Source organism: Lissotriton helveticus, chromosome 1_1, assembly GCF_964261635.1.
Source record: "Lissotriton helveticus chromosome 1_1, aLisHel1.1, whole genome shotgun sequence".
Lineage (NCBI taxonomy): Eukaryota > Metazoa > Chordata > Amphibia > Caudata > Salamandridae > Lissotriton > Lissotriton helveticus.
Window position 1 is genome coordinate 1,040,383,136 of NC_136057.1, and position 15,529 is coordinate 1,040,398,664.

The 15,529-nt window shown below is 47.7% G+C and overlaps 1 protein-coding gene across 2 annotated transcripts in view; it reads right to left on the bottom strand.

Annotated features, from left to right (window-relative positions):
* The window catches only part of SBF1 (SET binding factor 1), a 1,592,200-nt gene that overhangs the window by 1,088,695 nt on the left and 487,976 nt on the right, over nucleotides 1–15,529 (bottom strand). For both annotated transcript variants that reach the window (XM_078677863.1, XM_078677862.1), the window contains 2 exons: nucleotides 12,648–12,776; nucleotides 3,074–3,172 (listed from right to left, as the gene is read on the bottom strand). In XM_078677863.1, the coding sequence (XP_078533989.1) occupies nucleotides 3,074–3,172; nucleotides 12,648–12,776 (228 nt within the window). The remainder of the gene's footprint in view (nucleotides 1–3,073; nucleotides 3,173–12,647; nucleotides 12,777–15,529) is intronic.

Sequence of the window (15,529 nt, forward strand, 5' to 3'; positions counted from 1 at the left end):
ATGCGCTGCGAGGGTAGCTCCGTCCGCTGCGGCGCTGATGACCTGATTGGAGACTTGGCTGCCTGCAAGAGAATCTCTTCAAAGTCTTTTCACTCTTCTTGCGGGAGTTTCTCCACAAAACGCTGCAGGGAATCCCACAGGGACCCGTCATAATGCCCCAAAAGGGCTTCTGCGTTGGACACTTTGAGAAATGAGGCTGAAGTATTACAGACTCTTCTTCCCCACGAATCCTGCGATTTGCTTTCCTTATCCGGAGGTACTGTGGAGGAGGAAGCTACTGCACTGGATTTTTTCGCCGCTGCGATGATGACTGAGTTTGGGGGTGGATCAGCCCTGAGGAACAGAGAATACTCCTCTGGCGAGCGGTACTTTTTGAGAATCTTCGCTGGAGTGAGGAATACCTCCATCACTGGTTCTATAATCCCAGGTACCAAAGGCAACAGAGGCTTGGGTGCAGACCTGTGATGCAGAGTTTTGAAGATCACTGAGGTCTTGATCTGGGGAGCTGTCATGGGCACTCCCAGTTTCAGAGCCCCTCTGCCCAGAATGTCCTGAAAAGTAAAGATGTCATCTATTGGGGATATCCTCGATGGAGGAGTGTCCGTCAAAGTAGGAGAGTAATCTCTATGAGAGCTGGTAGGAGAAGATGTAGTTGGAGATCTTCATTCCCTTCTCCTGCTCCTAGACCTGGTTCTTCACCTGCTGGAACGCACCTGGGAGCGTGATCGTTCTCTGGGCCTAGAAACCGGCCTGTCTTGCATCCTGGGCGCTGTTTCTTTATCTGGAGCGCAGTGATGAAGAGGCCTATACCATCTTGGAAATAGTCTGATGGGAGGCGACTTCTGTGTGTTGTCCCTCATTGGTGAACGTGCAGGAGATGGTACATCCTTCTGCCCGTGCAGCGAACATGCAGGAGAACGCCTTGACCTCTCACTGTCGGATGAATAGATGACCACATCCGGAGACCTATTACGGTGAGATGAATAAGAGCCTGAGAAAGATGAAGAAAGGCTCACTGGAGGCGTGTTTTCCCTTGAAGGGTTCTTAGAAGGGGATCTTGTGTGACTCCGAGAAGCATGATCCTCTGAAACTCTCTTCTATTTCGCAGGATGGCTCATGCTCACTGGAGAGCGTTCCATCAATCTAGACAGTCTCCCTGAGACAGATTCTCCTTCCGTAGCTGAAGCCGATTTTGAAAACCTCTGCGACCGAGGCCCATGACCTGAAGACGGAGATGGAAAACTCGACTTCTTTGTCTGCTCCGACGCTGTGGGTTGAGACTGTGCCGAGGGTTGACAAACTCTCTGCGGTGATCCTGACCTCTGGGATCGTGAAGGAGAGACTTGTCTCAACGACAGATGCTTCGACGTAGAACGCCGGTGAGGTGACGTCGACGGAGGATGCCTCGACGTCGAGCGTCGATGGCTGGACGCCGACGGAGGATGTCTCGACGTTGAGCGCCCTTAACTGGACTCTGATGGATGCCTCGACGTCGAGCTCCAATGCCTCGACGCCAAGCGTAGATGGCTGGACACCGACGGAGGATGCCTCGACGCCAAGCGTAGATGGCTGGACACCGACGGAGGATGCCTCGACGTTGAGAGTCGATGGCTGGACGCTGACGGAGGATGCCTCGACGTCAAGCGCCGCTGGCTGGGCGACGACGAAGGGTGCCTCGACGTCGAACGTCGATGACCAGACGCCGACGGAGAGTGCCTCGACGTCGAACGTCGATGACCAGACGCCGACGGAGGATGCCTCGACGTCGAACGCCGATGACTGGGCGTTGACGGAGGAAGCTGCGATGTCGAAGACTGGTTATTAGGCTTCGACAACAGCTGTCTCGACGTCGAGCTCCTATGCTCAAACGGAGACCTCTCTCTCGACGCTGCACGTCGCCCGGTTGACGGCAGCGGAGGTACCTTGACTCTCGACGCTGAAGTCTTCGTCGTCGAAGGAAGGTGACTCATCGTCGGTGGAATCTTCGACGCCGATCCCAACGCCGAACGAGAGCAAGTCGGGACTTCTCTCGACGTCGATCGCGTCCTTCGCTTTTTCTGTCTCTTAGGAGACCTACCTCTCTCAGAAAGACCATAAATTCGTATCCTCTCTCGGTCTTTGAGGGTTCTCCTGGACAAAGTCTTGCAGTGTTCACAGTTGTCTGCAGAATGTATCTCAGCGAGACAGAGGATACACACAGGATGTGTATCAGTCCTAGCCGCCTTCTTCCCACAGGAAGGGCAGGGGTCAAAAAGCGAAGGCATTTTGACAAAAATGATCCTTTTTTGAAGCTCAAAAAAGGCAGCACTAACTCTATAAGGTCAAAAACCGTCGAGTGAAAGCAAAAATTGAAGAAAATCACCAAGAATTTTTGACAGAAAGTCAAAAAAGGTGGGAGCTGTTAAACCAGGGTCCTGACAGAAGGAGCCGGAAAGAACAACTGACCTGTCACCCCTGAGGCATGATGGGAAGCCTGGGGTCATGGCTGCCTTAAAGGCACGGTGCCAGTTTTTGTTGAAATGGCTTTCACTTTCTATGTTATTGCTTTTCAATGCAGCCTGTGGCTAACAATGTCTATTTATTAACAATTTTCAGGATTTATGAGTGTTTTTACAAATTAAAACACAAAGTTCAAGAGCTATTGGACCTAATGTGTTTTTTATTTCCTTGCTAATTTCAGTGCATGTATGAGTGATTACATTGTTTAGCCTCCGTTTTGGGGCTGCATTGGTGTGAGAAAAAATTATATATGTACATACATATATGCGGAGCTAGGTATATGTTTTTTCATAAATATTTTTATATTGTTTCCGGGGTCCCGCACTTGGGCGGGAATATTCAGTGCTTATGATTATTGATGTGGATCCCCTGGAAGAGAAACAATGATGTTATTAATAAGTGGAAGTTAAGAAAACTGTAATTTGTCTAATAAAGTTACATTTTCCAGTGGCAGTTCTTTTTATGTACTAAATCCTTTGACTTCACCAATGTGACAACTTCTTTATAAAATATATGCACTACAAGCAAAAAAGGAAAAAATATGTTTCCCCACTTGGACCTTGCTTCTACGTACGTTCTTGTAGAGTTGTTCAGCAAGTTCCTTGATGTGCCTGAGGGTCTTCTGAATGCTTACATCTTCAGAACGCATTCGCTTCACCTCATACGCCACTAACTGAAAAACAGATGGCAGAGAGCAAGATAGTTTGACAAGGCACTGGTGGGAGGCCATCTCAGAATCAAACGTAAGCAAATGGAAAGTGAGACAATTCATCAGCTTTATTCATTTGTTACCATTACAATCCATCCTTTTGCTTCACTTCTACACATCATGCTAAGCTATTTATTATTATAAAGAAAAGCCAGCGCAAGGTGTTCTTGGCTGCCCTCACATCCAGTCATTCAACACGGTCTTTATAATGTGCAAGATTAACATTACGCAATTACATACAGTTAAGTCCTGCTGAACAATTGAACATTCAAATACGGTTTTAAAAAATGACTTACTTTCGGTAATGCTCGTTCTGATCGATACTCTATCTAGCCACATGTTATTCTGCTTATGAATCCTTCCAGGTGTAAGACTTGATCAGGAAACCCTCCATAGTTCCTATGCGCCGGTAGGTGGCACCATTGGCAACAACTACACCTCAATTCTGCCCGGACATGATGAGACAGAGCTGCATTTAGGTGTAGCTCCGCCCACTGACAACTTTCTTCTCTTTTGAAAACACACACAAACTCAGACAAGACTAAAATAACTCATGTGAAAACCGGTAGTGAGAAAAGTTTGCAATCATATTCTCGAAAGCCCACTCCACAGAATGGGGTGGTTGGCAGGCGGGACTTGTTGGTAAGTACAGTATCCACTGTATCCACCAGAAAGCGCATTACAGGAGGCAAGTAACTAATTCTTCCGAAGGATACATCTATTATTAATCAGTGCTCAAGAAGTCCCCACAACTAGGCCTGGGTCAGCGGACCTGCGGGTCTGAACTGGCAAAATGTCCTGCCATGCAGACCTCAAATCAATGCAGCAGCACTTGGTGAGAGTGTGGACAGACATGTACATAGTGGATTGACAGATGCCCAGAACAGAACACCCACACAGAGTCATAGTTGCAGCCTCTGCTCTAGTTGGATGTGTCCTGTGGTCTTTAGGCAGATTATTTTTGGCCAGGAGACAGCAGATTTTGACAAGTGAGTAGGACAAAGGCCAATTCTGGACCAGATTCTCCTCTCCAACAAACTTAATCAACATCTGATTATTAGGCCATTATTAAGGACAATATGGAAGATAATGGCATGTCGAGTACCCAACCAATGTAACCTCACCTCCTCCTCAAATGGATGTGGAGGAAAGAAGAATGTGACTCTTCAAACCGTGCCATGTAAACCCTTTGAGCAAGTTGGGGTCTAAAGGTCACATACATCAGGGAAGCCTGGACGTCACCAGAGAATCCACAACATCCAGGGGAGTCTGTGGATAATAACACTGTTTAATGTTTACCTAATCCCCTTCGCGAAATGGGGATTGTGAGTGATCTCATATGCTGATGACACTTAACTGGAGTTCTCCTTCAAAGAACACTCGGAGGCTGCCTTTGCCAATTTTAAGCAATGCCTGATTAACATCTCGGCCTGGATGACTGAGAATTGCTTTAAACTAATCACTGAGAAAACAGAGGTCATACTCTTCAACCAACACCTCCGCCTTCTGAGCTCTGGTGGCCCACAGACATGAACCCCCCCCCCCCCAAACGATCCCAGTGGATTCAGCCAGAAATCTGGTGTTTAAATTTGACAATGACCTCTCCTGGGAGACCCAGATTTGCCAGGTCTCCTCCTCATGCTTCTGGAAGCTGAGAGCTTTACGAAAATTCCTTCACTTCCTCCCGATGGATTGCAGGACGACAGTGGTCCATGCATTGGTCATGGCCCGGTTAGACTATTCTAATAGTCTCCTTCTAGGACTACCAGCCTATCTAGTCTGCGGTCTGCAAATAATACAAAATGCTGCGGCCAGATTAATTAGGACGGTGCTGTTCCGCTATCACATCTCCCCGCACTTGCAGAGCCTCCATTGGCTGCCCGTCAATAGGAGGATCGAATTTAAGGCACTCTCTCTTGCCTATAGAGCTACCAGAGATCAGTCAAGCTATCTGAGATATAGATTGCAGAACTACCATCAAAACCGGGTTTCTAGATCAAATCACCTGAAACTGCTCAGGGTTCCTTGCTTCCTTAAGGCTAGGATAGGAGGATGAGCCTTCTCGATGAGAGCGGAATCACTTTGGAATGCTATGTTTCTTCACCTCCGCATGATTGAGCCAGAACCGATCTTGAGAAGAGCACTAAAAACCTAGCTTTTTAACCTTACATAGCTCTTCAGTTAGCTTTCCTCACTGCGAATATACAACCCAGCGCCGGGCCACCTTCGTTGGAGGTAGCTGTGCGCTCTATAAATTTCACAATAACAACAACACTGGTTCATTAAGTAGACAACCCAAATCTGTGGAATCAGTGCAAGTGGGCCGGGACAAAAAGCCAAAGGGAGGCAACACAGACAGCTCATTTCCAATGGGGGGCCACCGTTTAGCATAAACGGTGACGCCGGCCAATGGAAATGAGGGGCGGCGCTTAAAGCCCTTTTCTAAAAATACTCCAAGACAATAAATCTCGCCGAGCTAGCTGCGCATGGGCGCAGCCACGCTAGCCGAGACCTAAAAATGTCCTTCATTATGGCAAATTTACAGCAGAGCCCCCAACGACTCATTCACCAAACAAAGCTGCACTTTTCTTATAGTGCAACATTATAAGAAAGTGCCCCTATTTTACCTGATTACCCCCACTTTTTGCCTGGTATCTAATGCAATTTTGACAGTGCACTGGGTTCCTTCAATCCAGGTCCCCAGTGCCAGATCTCTTTCCCTAAAACTGCATAAATGTTTCCCCAACTGGCAATATCTTTAGCGCCGCTTGCAAGTCCATAGTACATGGAAAATGTATTGTACAAGCCTAAGGGACCCCTTGGCACCAACATGCAGACTGCCATGGCAGGTTGCGTGCCATGGTTCAGAAGCCACGACATGGCACACCTCCTGTGTGCCATGCCTGCAGACACTGCATGCAGTTATATGTAAGCAACCCCTACAGAAGGCTTTACGGTCGTATCTGCAAGTGATATCTAAGTTGATGCTTTCGTATTGCAAGTGAACAGGGATGCCTTTTTGAGTACATATGTTGGACACTGGTGTTTACAAGTTCCCCAGCTAAATGAGGGCTCCAATGAGACTAGAGATTTTTGGTATCAAATAACTCATATTAATAAGCCCACGCTGATGCCAGTGATGGATTTATTAATAAATGCACCCAGAGGGCACCTTAGAGGAGCCGCCTGAAAACCTACTGACTACTAATTTACTTGTTGACTGGTGCAGGCCAGCCTGCTATCACCCACAACAGACAGGTTTCTGACTCTGTGCAGGTGAGATTATGCACTCTGAGGGCAGAAACAATGCCTGCTCTGGTCGGCGGTGTTGTCACCTCCTCCAAGCACGATGGCTAGGTGATCAGAATATCAAGGCAGGAGGCTTCAAAGGCCTCTGCTGCCTTTGATATGTGAACCAAGGCTTCCCCAGACAGGGGAAATGCCACCCCCTGCCCAGGGCCCTTTTGGCACTAGGATAAGCAGTAAAATAAGGTAGTTAGGATGAGTGTCCCTCTCTCATGCTAGTACCACCCCTAAGGTGGGCTACCTGATGTGGACACGACTTTCAGAATTTCACCGTCTTGATTGGGGTGAAATTAGGCTCTCTGGGTCAGGGTTATGTCCACTTCCCACAGGAAGTGGTTATATAGAAGGTGTAGACACCCTAAAAGCAAGTAGCCCATTGGCTACAACCTGTCACTCCCCTTAATGCCCCTAACTAGAGTATTTACGTAGCACTCCAGACACCAGGAACTCAGATTTGAAGGATCAAGATGAGAAGGACACCGAGAGCCAAAGAAAAAGTGAGAACAGAAGACTGCTGTGTACCTTTGGCACCAAACCCTGCCTACTGCACTAAGTCTCGACAATCGCAACCCAGCGACTCATTCTGCAGCGGACCAGCCTCTAAGAACACCAGGAGTCTGCCAGCCTTCGCAAATCGCTAGGCAATCTCCCTTGGAGTAGAGGAGCTACTACCCTGCAGTCCACAGGCACCGAAATGCAAAGTCCGGTTTTCCATGCTGCCATGCTCCGGCCAGCCCAACGCAGCTACCCCCAAGAAGAGGACACTGTGCACCTGAAGGTCATATCTGCCCTGCTACTAAGTGAGAGGACAAGAACCATCCGGAGCAGCACAGGACCAATATCCAGGGTACCGGAACCCTCGCAGCAATCAGAGCTCGTGAGAGTCTAGTCGGGACTTGGAGGACTCCAAGACAAAGCAGTCCTGAAGGGACGTCAGCATCGCTGACACCCACTTTGAGAGTGGCACAGCTGTCCTGATTTTTGCACCCTCAACCGGAGAGACTGACGACCGCAAGGTTCCCAGGAGCACAGAGTCCAGATACCATTTCAACTATGCACCCGAGTGCCACAGCTTGGGTACCGATAAACCGACTGGGCCCCCTTGTCCCTAGGACTCTTGTGATCCGGGCCTCCCATTGGGAGCTCCCGGACTTGGCCACAAAAGTCCCTCTGCTGCCTGTTTCTGGGGGGTCCTCCTTCGTACTAGTGTAGCGAGCAAAGCTAAAAATTCGACCAGCACCTGTGCAACCAGAAACCCCAGGGCAAGTAAAGAGAATCTGCTGGTAGCACCTTGGACCTTGGCCCCCAACGGCCCTAAGTCCTGTAGGAGACCCTCGGAAACCAATCGTAAATACCTGTATGCTATCTATGTCTTTTGTCCCACAGGAAAGCATTGTGCTTAAATGTGCATTTAATTGAACATTTTACTTACCTGCTAAAATCAATATCTAAAACAGTACTTGCTATCGAAGGTCTTGGTTTAAAAATGTATATAAAAATATGACTTATTTTTCTAAATTGGTCTCGGATTTATTCTGGAGTGTGTCTCTCATTTATTGCCTCTGTGGAGGTCAACAAATGCTTAGCACTACTCTCTGATACGCCTAACTGCTCACCCATACTACAACAAAAGAAAGCATTTTGGTTATCATTTGTGCCTTTCTAAACCAACTAGGGTTTGCCTGGACTCCTTACACAGTGTACCTATTTTGGGTCCACTATATAGTGAGCCAGCTTCCTATAAACATCAAACAAACTCTAGCCAAGAAAGGATATGTTGGGAGCCGCATTCTTGTTGAAGTATCCCCCACTTTTTGCCTGGTATTTGATGCAACTTTGACTGAAGTGTACTGGTTTCTGCTAACCAGGTCGCCAGTGTTCTTTCCCATAACTGTATAATTATTTCCTCAATTGGCAAACCTTTGGCCTCCTCTGTAAGTCCCTAGTAAATGGTAGCCCTGGTATCTAGGGCATGAGGTACTAAGGAGGATCCCTAAGGTCAGCAGCACGAATTGTGCCACCTTAATGGACCCCTCACCAAACACATGCAAGGCTGCCATTGCAGGCTGCGTGTCTTGGTACAGACAAAAGTGAAAGCATAACATGTCATATATCCCTGTGTGCCATGTCCCTTGCTGTGATGTGCATATGATATTTGTAAGTAACCCCTACACCAGGTCTGACTGCCGTAAGACCGGGCGCTGAAGATTACATGCGAGGCCATCTTTACATGAGCAGATATGCCCCTGTGCTGGTCAGTCCTATTACTGCCTGTACAAGTGGACAAGGTAGCCATTTTAAAACGTGCTGGACACTGGCGAAAACGAGTTCACCAGCTACATGATGGCTTTACAGAAAATAAAGCTGTTTGGTATCAAACATCTCGTATTGATAAACCCACACTGATTACAGTGGTGGATTTAAAATACATGCACCCAGAGGGCACCTTAGAGGGGCCGCCTAAAAACCTACCATCCTCTTGTGTGCTCCTGGACTGGCTTTTGCCGGTCTGCCACCGCAATACTGTTGTGACCTCCTAAGACGAGAGCCTTTGCTCTCAGGAGACCCAATAAAAAGCCTATCCAGGAAGACGGTGTAACACCCTCCCACAGGACAACATGCTGATTAGCCTCCTTGGGCAGGCATGCTTCAAAGCGCTGCCGCCTTTGGAATGCGACTCTGGCTCCACTCATAGGAGAGGAAGACACCTCCTTTTGTCCAGGACCCCTTTGGCACTTGGACAGGTGGGAGAATTAGCTAGTCAGGTAGGCGTGCCACCTTCAGGCTAACAAAGCAAAACCAAATGGGATGATGGACGGTGTGTTGAACATTGCAAGCACTCACCCCCAGTCAACTGAGCTGGGTTTAATCCATCATCATTCTTTAGCTCACTCCGCCACCCCAGTTCAGACATGGCCATATTGAAATCAAGTCCGACCCTGTGCCTCACGTGAACAGTCCAGCCCGTACTGCCAAGCCATGTATTCCCTGGACTGGAAACAAGCATCCTGGGACCGGTTTCCGGCTAATCAGCCGTCATCAGCCAGGCTAGCTTGAATCCAGAGGCGAAGTGAGCAAGGGACCCACGTCTGGGCATACCCTGCCAACTTAGGGCGAACAAAGCAAAACCAAATGGGATGATGGACAGAGTGTTGAACATTGCAAGCACTCGCCACCAGTGAACTGATCCGGGTTTTATCCATCATCATTCTTTAGCTCACTCCACCACCCCAATTCAGACATGGCCATATGCAAATCAGTCTGACCCTGTGCCTCATGGGAACAGTCCAGCCAGAACTGCCAAGCCATGTCTTCCCTGGACCAGAAACAAGCCTCCTGGGACCATTTTCTGGCTAATCAGCCATCATCAGCCAGGCTAGCTTGAATCCAGTGGCAAAGTAAGCAAGGGACCCACGTCTGCGCATACAATGCCAACTTAGGGCGAACAAAGCAAAATCAAATGGGATGATGGACGGAGTGTTGAACATTGCAAGCACTCACCACCAGTCAACTGATCCGGGTTTTATCCATCATCATTCTTTAGCTCACTCCGCCACCCTAGTTCAGACATAGCCATATGCAAATCAGTCTGACCCTGTGCCTCATGGGGACAGTCCAGCCCAAACTGCCAAGCCATGTCTTCCCTGGACCGCCCCTACGGTGGGCTACTGTGAGGTGCACATGATTTTTTCAGAAACAACCGTATTTGTGATGGCATACTTAGGAATTCTGGGACAGGGTTATGCCCACTTCCCACAGGAAGTGGTCATATAGGGTGTAGTGACCCTCAAGGGCAGTAACCCATTGACTACTACCCTACACTCCCCTAACACACCTAAATGTAGTATTTAGGGGAGCCCCTGGCATCAGAGAAGCAGATCATGACAACCTAAGAAGAGAGAGGATACCGAAGAGCCGCAAAAGCAGAGTAGAGAAGAAGCACCTGGTACAATCCCCACAGGTCTGTCTGCCACAGTAGACATGTCCTGCAGCTGTTACTCCAGAAACCTGGGAAGACTGCCTGCCTTCAAAAAAGATTCAAGACCTAAGGTGAACATCGAACTTGTTCTGAAGAAACTCCAAAAGAGAAGACTGAGGCCTCTGGAACTGTCAAACCCAGACACCCGAAGTCACCACTGCACCCATCGCCTCCGGCCCGAGTTGAAGTGGACCACCCATGTCAACAAGGTCCCTCAGCCCTCCGGAGCTCGAGACCCCTCCTAGACTCCCTGATGTCGCCTGCAGACTCTGCACAAAGGCCCCATCAACCCCAACTGCTTTGGTAAGGAAAAACGCAACGGCTAAGAATACCCCTGCACCTGTCGCCCCTGAGCCTTGAAGAAGAGGACCAAAGCACCCCCTCTAGCCCCACCCCCCTCTCCGCAAGCATCGCAAAGCTTGAGCCCACTTGATGGTTCAGCCCAACTGACCTCCTAGCCAGAGCATGGAGCCTCTTTCCACAGTGACCGATCTCCATTGGAAAACATTGGGTTCCTGACGCTGTTTTGCACCCTGCTACCCCCGTGCCGCAGGTGGTGTCCTGCTGGTGCTGCCTTGGACCTTGCCCCCCACTCACCTTAACTCCTGGAGATTAGTCTTGTAAGTCGCTGGACCATACCCGTTTGTAGAATTTGTTCTTCCTTCCATAGGATAACATATTGCAGAACTCAGCAATTGATCTTTGTCCACTTTTTTAAAGCAAAAATCATTTATATTCAAAAACATATCCGAAAGATATTTCTCTGATGCATAAACATATATAAAGATACTTACTATTGTTATAAATTGGTGTGGATCTCCTTCTTGAGTCGTGTGTGTCATTTATTGATCATTGTGTGTATTTGCAAATGTCTTGCACTCCTCTGTGTTAAGCCTAAGGCTGATTGACCATACTACTAACTAATAGAGCACTTTAAGATTGTACAGCAAGCCCCTATCCACTGATAAGGGAACCCCTGGACTCCTTACACAGTATAACAGAGTCTTGACATATCCCATAAAGAGCCAGGATATGACTGGAGAATGTGCATTTGGGAGCAATGATGTTGAAACCAAAAATGGAGCCGATGCGACAACGTCTGGTGAGGCCTTCAGCAAAAGATTAGACACAAGGCCTGGCACTGACAACAGGCAGGGCAGGCTCAGCTGGTGCTAAGGACAAGAGCCATGGGCAGAAGTGTGACTAGGTGCTCTGCTGGGATCATGTGACTTGAAGCCTCAATAGAAGAGGAACAGCCACATTGAAAATATGTAGCATTGCCTCTCTGAAGGTTGCAAAACGCTGAAGATCCAAAGATGGCCCTGGAAACTCTGATACATGTTTTGCAGGCTTGGAAGAGGCTGTGAAAGGCAAGATGAGGCTTGATTCATACCACACAGATTCTGACATGGTGACCTAGTCGAGCAGTCCTGTTTGTGGTGCTTCTTCTTTGAAGCCTTGTCTTTCATCTTCAACTTACAGGTGGAGGGTGACCTAGCGAGGCAAAAGGCTCTACTTCTTGCAGGCCTTCCGCACCTTCCTCGCCTATATATGCAGAATGGAACATTTATCTCAGGATTCAGAGTTGTGTTTTGGCCCCAGACACCGTGAACTATTGTCATGCAAGCCTATACCTGACATCTGATTGTGACACAGTTTGAAACCTGTTGCCTTCAGTTGCAACATTCCTTCTTCATTGTCAATATAGTATGTTTTCAAGAAATCTTTTGAATTCAAAAGAAAATTAGAAAAGTGGAGCTCTAAATGTATATAAAAGGGTACAGAAAAAAGAACCTGCAAATAGACTGCAGGGGTGGTGCCCACATATGGCTGTGTGTCGTCATGTCCAGGACAAGATGAAGTCACAGTGGATACCTATGAGGACACCTACTGGGATAGGAGGTATGTATGCTTTTCTGAATGCAGTCTGGTGCCTGGGAGGATTCATAAGGTGAGGAATCTGTCAACAGGAGTATCAGAAAGGGTGTCCTGCTATACCACAAAAACTCAAAGAAGCACCCAACACTATGGGTGTCAATTTCCTGCATAATGCACCTCAGATGGAGCATATACGAAAACCCAAAACATGTTTTCTATTTCCTGGGAGCGGGCACAAAACATGTATCAAATCACAAGAATATACACCAGTCTCACCTCATCAAACAAGTCGATGGCCCTGTAGGGTGATCCTCTTTCTGACACAAACCCAGCAAATGCCATGCCTTCCAACACCTTTGTGAGGAAATCATCTTCGATGAGACCACGTTGACCAAGGAATGCAGCCTACCAGGGGAAGGAAGGCAGTAACAATGAAATATGCAATACCTACAAGAGAACATGCTTTCAGGCACAGCAATGTTTGTATCATTGCTGGCAACAAGGCACTGCGAACAAGTACACACTCCTGAAAGGTAAGCATCACATCACAGATGCACATTAGAAGGATGTATAGGGAAGAACAAAGCAAGAAGGGAACGAACATCAAAAACATAATGCATGCTTGAGAACATGCTTCTAGAGTTCACAAAACTGATGTTTACTTGACTGAGACAAAAGTGGCATCAAAAACTCTGTAAGTATGTTGTAACTACACAGAAGATGTGGGATATGTAACTAACAGCAAAGTTTATAACATGTGAAACAGAAACATCTGCTTGACAAGCTCATTCACAGATTCTTAATGGACAATAATAACCAAATTAGCAGGCAACAAGACACTTAATTAACAGTTTATATAACACCTTTAACGTGTTCCATAAGAAATAAAACAACTGACAGGGTAAATTTAAAAGTAAATGGTGAAAACACTGCTTGTTATCACTACACCCACTTGGATAGTCAAGTGTTTACAGTGAATACCCTGAGTATTCAGGCGATGGTAAGGGAGATACTGGGCACTCCCTTTGGTTTGGTCCTGGTGATTTTTGGATCTTTTTTTCTTCACTTTCCTTGCCCCCTCCTTCCCGTTAAGTGAGGCCTCTACTCCCCGCCGTTTCCTCCCTGGTTCCTTGCTCTTGCGGACAGTGTCTAGGGGAGGGGTTCACTCGATGTGTATCTGCTACGCTGCTGCAGAATATTTTGTTTACCATGTTCGATGCCTTGGTTGTTAGAAGTAATTCGGTGATATAACCTTAAAACGTAATTAAGATGCAGTTTCACATGTTGTACCTTTGAAATGAATTAGGGCTCCCTAGCCACGTGCCAGACCATATTTTCCAACTAATCCTTCTGATTGAAGAATGCCTTGGAATGTATTGTTTTATTCTATGTAATACTGGCATGGGTGCCATGCTGTCATACTATACATTATGCTACTACTAAATAAAAACAAGTTACAAAAACAAATTCAGGCAATGGTAAATGACAGTATAAACTGAGTCGCTTTTTTCATCATGTCACAGACAGTACTTCAGGTGACACTGCCTTGCATCTTTGGTGTGTGACACACAGGTGAATACGGCTGCTTTTCCATCAGGTGGCAAAAGAAGAAATAGATGGCAATCGGGCCCTGGTTCAATGCCCTTTTTTAGGTCTCGCCTGACCCAGCGCATGCACTGATCTGGCAAGACTTTTGGTAAGAGCTTAAAAAATGCTACAATGGCCGGTCTACAGCTTGCGTGCATGTGCACGGGCGCGCACTTACGAGCAGAGGCGCCATATGGCTTTCCTCCTCATGCTCATTAAGCGCAGTGCTCGCAGCGCACGATCACTTTCACTTTTGCGGCTGCTTCACTTTTGCGGCTGCGTCACTTTAGCTGCTGCGCGGCCAATGCTTGTTTTATTTTATTTTTGCGCGCGCACACACAACTCCCGGTCGCGGCCGCACAGAACATCCCATCCCCTTCCATTAGGCTTGCATAGCATGCTAACCATATACGCCAGCGAGCAGTAAACAGATTAATTACTTTTGTGTGTGCTTTATCCCTTGTGTTATGGCTGTCTCCACTGGATGCCTTTTACTGCATATTCCCATCCCGATGCTTATTTCCCACTCTCGAGCGGCAATTAACCGGCTCACCTCGCATCGGGCCCCGGCGCTGCAAGCACCGTCCTTGAGGCTGCCAAGTCGTAGTCTCTACTTTACCCCTGCACCAATAAGCATATGATGTTGTCCATGCAGTGATCTGGTGTGACAGTTAGAAGTAATCAGTTTTCTCTGAGGCCCTCCTCTCCACGCTTCAATATGTTCGGATTCCATCCAAGCACATCCCAGCATTCTGGGCACCTGGGAACGCCATGGATTGTTAGGCGTTGCTCAAAACTAGCTATCAAACCTGAAGTTAGCGCCCTAGTGCTAAACTCAACCCCGTGTCAAAGAATCTTAATGGCTGGAATGGCGTCTCGTGGGTAGCTGGGGCGGTCTCTTCCGGGGTCAATAGCACGAGCTAACCAATTGCAGTCTTCTTTGGGATGATACGGACGACTCAAGCTTCCACCCAGACACCCCCTGAGGCTGCCTGACGTTCTGCGTAGACTATCTTTCCGACTATCTCTCGTTTTGGCCGGGCTGAGGCCATTTGTGGCATTCAACACCCTCCACCGGGAGATGAGAAGTGAGTGCTACGATGGGTAGCTTATTTTTGTGTGTCTACCTGTGCATTGTAGTAGTATGCCGGTTATCTGTTTCGGTACACTTAAAGTAGTTTTCTTTCCTGCACAACGTATACATCTTGATGAAAGCGCTGACACTATTACATTTTCTTTATGGTTGTACTGGTGGTCCTGCTGTGTTACGCATGTGGGGACGGATATCATGCCTGGTTCTTCCTCAGTATTTCTTTATGGCAGGAAGCCGTCTGAGAGCTGGTATGGCAACGGACGCGCTGTTTGTGTTGGAGTGTGGAGGTGACCGTGCTGCTTTCACGCCGTGACGCTGTTAATGCAGTACTGTAGCACTGCACGACTGTGGTACTGCACTACATGAATGACTTCGGAGGAAGTACCGTTGATTTAAAAATTTGACAGTGGAGGTAGCAGTGAGACTATAACATAGTGATGTGGGCAGTACTGGTGTTAACGCATTTGCTTTCTGCAGG